Source organism: Loa loa (genome assembly GCF_000183805.2).
Source record: "Loa loa unplaced genomic scaffold supercont3.233, whole genome shotgun sequence".
NCBI lineage: Eukaryota > Metazoa > Nematoda > Chromadorea > Rhabditida > Onchocercidae > Loa > Loa loa.
The window spans coordinates 46,673-51,611 of NW_018108413.1; the positions used below are offsets into that span (position 1 = coordinate 46,673).

Consider the following 4,939-nt stretch of genomic DNA (forward strand, 5'->3'; position numbering starts at 1 on the left):
TATATATATATATATATATATATATATATATATACATATATATATAACCGTCTCAAGTGATAGATCGCTGCATGCATTAATACAAAGGATGTATGCCTTTTTCCGTGGTGTCTTGGCCGCTGACAGTTGGTGTATTTAATATATTGGTAATAATTAGCATGTTGGTTTTCCTGATCCAGAAACTTTTGGATATCCTTCAAGGGATAATGGGTATAAATGGATATAAGTCGTAAAATTGTCAACACGGATTTGATAAATTTTGGTTCTTTTTTAGTTTTCGTTTTGTTTTCTCATTGCAGCATTTGCAACAAACGGTAGCGCAAACGCAACAGCAAAATGCCATTCATCTGGTAACTACTGGATCCGTTGGTACCGCCCAAACTCACTACCATCATCCTGCAGTGGTATCAATCGCAACACCTGGAGTAACACCACCACCGCCACTACCATCAGCAGCACCACCACTACCACCTCCACCACCACCACCAACATTGTCACCAACATTGACACAACCACCACCACCACCGCCACCACCACCACCACCACCACCATTGCTACCATCACAACTATCATCGCAGTCGTTGCAATCACCGTTGCAAGCACAGATTGCTGCAGTTCATTCCGGTGCACACATTACTAGCACGATTGTTACTAAACCATCATTAAGTCCAAGTAAAATTGTTTGCACCACCATTCGTAACCAGCAACCACACTTAGGTCATGTCACAGGTGCAGCAGCTGCAATGCATAACTTCGTACGTGAAGTAAATAAACCGGTAGCTGCAGTAACACCGTTATCACTTTCCACTTCTGTTCTTGTACCACCAACTGTTACTGCTGTTAATCCGGCTCTTTTTGCTGCAACAATACAGCAGCAGCAGCAACAACAACAACAACAAGTACAACAGCTGCAGGCAGTGGCGGCAAAAGTTGCACGTACGGTAACAACCACTTCGGCACCACAACCTCAAGTTTCGCAACCGGCACTTCTGATTGGCATCGATACGATAGCACACGATAAAAAAACTGCCACAACGACCGGTTCCGTGTTGGCAACCGTGGGTACTTCCAGAAAGAAAAACTTTCAACCGGATAGTCGATGGAGTGGTTTGGATGAGAAGCTTTTGTTCCTCGCTGGACCACGACTAAAGTAAGTATAATATGCGAAGTCTGGTAGAAAGTAATTCATAAAATGAGGAATCGATATAGGGATGAAATTACTTGAGGGGGGATCGAGAATACGGTATAGCAAGTTACATTTGTTAATTTTAGAGCACTTTTCGGAAATTCAGGCAGAGTTTTGAATAGTTTGAAAATTTGAAAAAAAGGAAATTGCCTGAGAAGTGAGCAATTTAACATTTTGTTCAAAGGTTGACAACGTGACATTCCGGTTGCACTTGATTTCAATGGTGTGGTAGTGAAGGGATGAATGAGCGGAAAAGGGTGGGAAAATTATGACAGATATTTTGAAATATTGATTAATCATGCTGATTTCTAAAGCACTTCTTATGCATGCCTTTTTTTCATTGGTATGTTGCTCTTTTTAAAATGAATCCTTATGGAATACATTTTGAAACTTTTTGAAAATTTCCATTTATGAGATGTTTTTGGAGTTTAGCTTTATGCATGTTGCACATTTATTTTCCATCATTCATTTGAATATTTATTCAACTCTGACGAAACTACAAATATTGACATGGTCGTACGTTTGGTTTCTTCAAAATAGACTCAAATATCGATTGTCTTACTGTTACGCATATTGATCTCAGTGATTCCAATTTCCTGATTTCAGTCAGCGAGAATTTGGGAGGGTTGTTTCTCGACTTAATGACCAAAGAATACCAATTGTTTTCATTTTACAACTTTTGATATTCAATTCAGTTGAGCAAAACATTGCATCATTATGGAATAATTTATACTGTATGAAATTTAAATTGAAAAAGTTGAATGCTAAAAGCTTTAATATGTATTGAATAGAATTAGTGGTTAGTTATTATGACAGAAAAATTTGTTTTTATTGTTTGTATTTTCGTTTTTGTTTTTTCTTTTTTGTTTTTTTTTAGGATATTGCGTAGACGAATTTGTCCGAAGAAAATTGGTCGCCGTATCGCATTGCATCCATGTCAAAGTAGTGATTTTGTTACTAAGCATTGGCCTAATTTGCAGGGTTTTTTCATTTGATATAAACTGTGCTTGTACTAATAGATAGCATATGGAAATATGTTTTTAAAGATTTACAAGGATTTTAAATTAGACCATAATTATGAGTTTTCATCGTTTTAAATTATTTTTGGCAATTTTTTTTTTGTGGCATGTTATATTTTCTTAATTTTATTCGCCATGTATTTTTGTATATGTATGTGTCTGTGTCTGTGTCTGTGTCTGTGTGTATGTGTGTGTATGTGAATGTGTGTATGTGTGTGTGTGTGTATGTGTGTATGTGTGTGTGTGTTGTTGGTTTAAAAATTTCTCTTTTTTTGTAATATAAGAATAGTTCATTCTTCTTGTTGCAAGCAGTGGAGTGTTGCAATTTCTCATGATCATACAACTGATACGACTGACTAATTATATGTGTTGTTTAATTGAAAAATTTTTTATCAACATTACAAATTTTGACTGACATATCGGGTTAGATGGTTTAAAAACTCCTTTAAAAACTTTTAGTATGATTTTTGTACTTTTAAAAAAGTAATGGAGTAGTATGAATGGATTAATTGAGTTTCTTTATTAGAATTATTAAAATACTAGTTGAAAACCATCATTTGATTTAAAAATTATGATCAATTCTTGGAGTTATCATTTTTAATAATTACTTGTATCTCTTCTTTTCTTTTTTTTTTAACTTGTACATCATTTTTTATGTATTCGTTTATATATTTTTACTCTTGTTTTTGAAATTTAGTACTTTTCTAAGGGAAATTCTTGCTTCAAATTTATACAATAATTTTTCTTTTATTTTGATTAGTTCGTTTTTCCTTGTAATAGTACTTATTTCATTTCATTAAAACAATTAATTTTTGCTTTTTTTACATGGAAAAAAAAAGAGATTTATTTTATAGCTTTATATTTTAAGAATTTCCCTATGATCTATTCAATTTTCATTTGTTATATTTTTTTGATACTAGTTACATTTGTTATATGTTGATGTATCGTTATTTTACGTCATCATTCAATATTTGCTGAAAGTTTTGAATTTTATTATGCATCAACTCCAAGTAATTTTCAATCTATGGTTGTTTGATGTTTTTTTTTTCTTCTCAGAAAAATTTATAGGTGATAGTATTGTTTTGCATATGATTTCATCCATGGTATAATTGATTCAAAATATCATTTCAATTAATCCAAAATCAGTGCTTCTATTATTATCCCATTTTATTCATTTCAATTTGTCCATTTTTTTTTTTTTTTTTGCCTTCTATGCTGTGTGACACAGTGTATTTTGTTGGCTACGACATTTAAAGCTGACTGAATCGTATCCGTATCAATACTTTTTTGTTCTGATAAAAAAAAAAAACTTTGTTGCATGAGTTTGTTTTCTCAAATTAAATTAATTTCAAGGATAGAAATTTTCTCTGTTGTATGCAATTATGGATCTTTAAAAGTTTACAAAATTTTATTCATTATTTTGTGGCCTAATTTAAGATAAATTCAAAGTCGGATAATTGCATAATGTAAAATTTACAAATGGCTACTATCATCGTATTTTTGAATCATATTGAAATAATCCGATAATTCAGCATAATCAATGGATATTTTCGGATTGGAAACATTTCACTTTATAATTCTAATTCTTACATATAGAACGTAAAATAAAGTAAATTCTATTTATTATATGTCTCGTTCTTTTTCTTTTTTTTTAGATTTAATACAAAATTGGTAGCTTATTTTTTAAATTGGAAGGAGAATTAGGGAAAAGAAATTGAAAATAATAAATTTAGCAAAGATATTACGAAGACTTACGGCAGGGAAGCATTTTCCATACAGAATTTATCAGTGCAACTAAATTCTAATCATATATGAAAGGTAAATGCACTGATGTTTTCATTTATTCATTCTTTCAATAAAATTCATTAAATATTTCAAGTCAACAATTTAATAAAATGATATAATTCGAAAAGTAGCATACATTTTACGAATTAAATTATACCATTTGAATATTAATCATACAAATTTTCTTGCAACGAAAAAAAAGCGGTCATACGGTATGAAATAATTTAATTAATTTAATTAAATTATGCATATTGAGAGATGAACGAATGATTATTTAAGAGACAACGATAAAATTTGATTACAATGCTGTGATAATTTGAGAGATAAGTGATAATATTAGCATTACAACATGATGATAATTTAAGGGATGAAAATTTAAGCTACCTTTGCATTATTCCTACTTTAGAGGATAACCTGCGTCTTTAAATGCTATCATTTTACCTGTATTTGTTACTACAATATTGGAGAATAAATTGTGCTATAGCTTAAAAATTATAAATGTGACATTTTTGAAACATTATGCATCATAATTAATTGTCGATGGTTTCTATAATTTCGACAAAAAAAAGAAACGATCAAAAGATATTGCACAAAAGACACTGTAGCATATGTGTTGTTTGGTAATTTGTTTTAATTAAAATTATTTGAAATTTTTAGTGCAACAAAACAATTATATTTGTACATAAAGAAATATTTGATAAATTGTTCGAAAGAATTTGAAAAAAAAACAAAACAAATCATTTATTTTATATCAAAGGATTACGAAAATAAAACAAAATTGTCGTAATATTCCTATTTTACAAGTTAAACCGTTTTCATGAATACAGATTTCGTAAAACCGTTAAACCGTTTTCATGAATACAGATTTCGTAAAACCGTTAAACCGTTTTCATGAATACAGATTTCGTAAAACCGTTAAACCGTTTTCATGAATACAGATTTCGTAAAA

General features: G+C 30.6%; 2 protein-coding genes across 2 annotated transcripts in view; one reads left to right on the top strand and one right to left on the bottom strand.

Annotated features, from left to right (window-relative positions):
• LOAG_18231 (ELM2 domain-containing protein) overlaps positions 1 to 2,192 on the top strand; it is a 10,177-nt gene extending 7,985 nt beyond the window's left edge. Inside the window, exons 15-16 of the mRNA XM_020450894.1 lie at positions 915 to 1,150; positions 2,064 to 2,192. Coding sequence (XP_020305374.1) covers positions 915 to 1,150; positions 2,064 to 2,181 — 354 coding nt within the window. The 3' untranslated portion in view covers positions 2,182 to 2,192. The remainder of the gene's footprint in view (positions 1 to 914; positions 1,151 to 2,063) is intronic.
• A 2,315-nt stretch (positions 2,193 to 4,507) lies between these two features.
• The window catches only part of LOAG_15764 (hypothetical protein), a gene marked incomplete at its 3' end in the record, with an annotated part of 2,062 nt that continues 1,630 nt past the window's right edge, over positions 4,508 to 4,939 (bottom strand). Inside the window, exon 3 of the mRNA XM_020448968.1 lies at positions 4,508 to 4,537. Within this exon, the coding sequence (XP_020300923.1) occupies positions 4,508 to 4,537 (30 nt within the window). The remainder of the gene's footprint in view (positions 4,538 to 4,939) is intronic.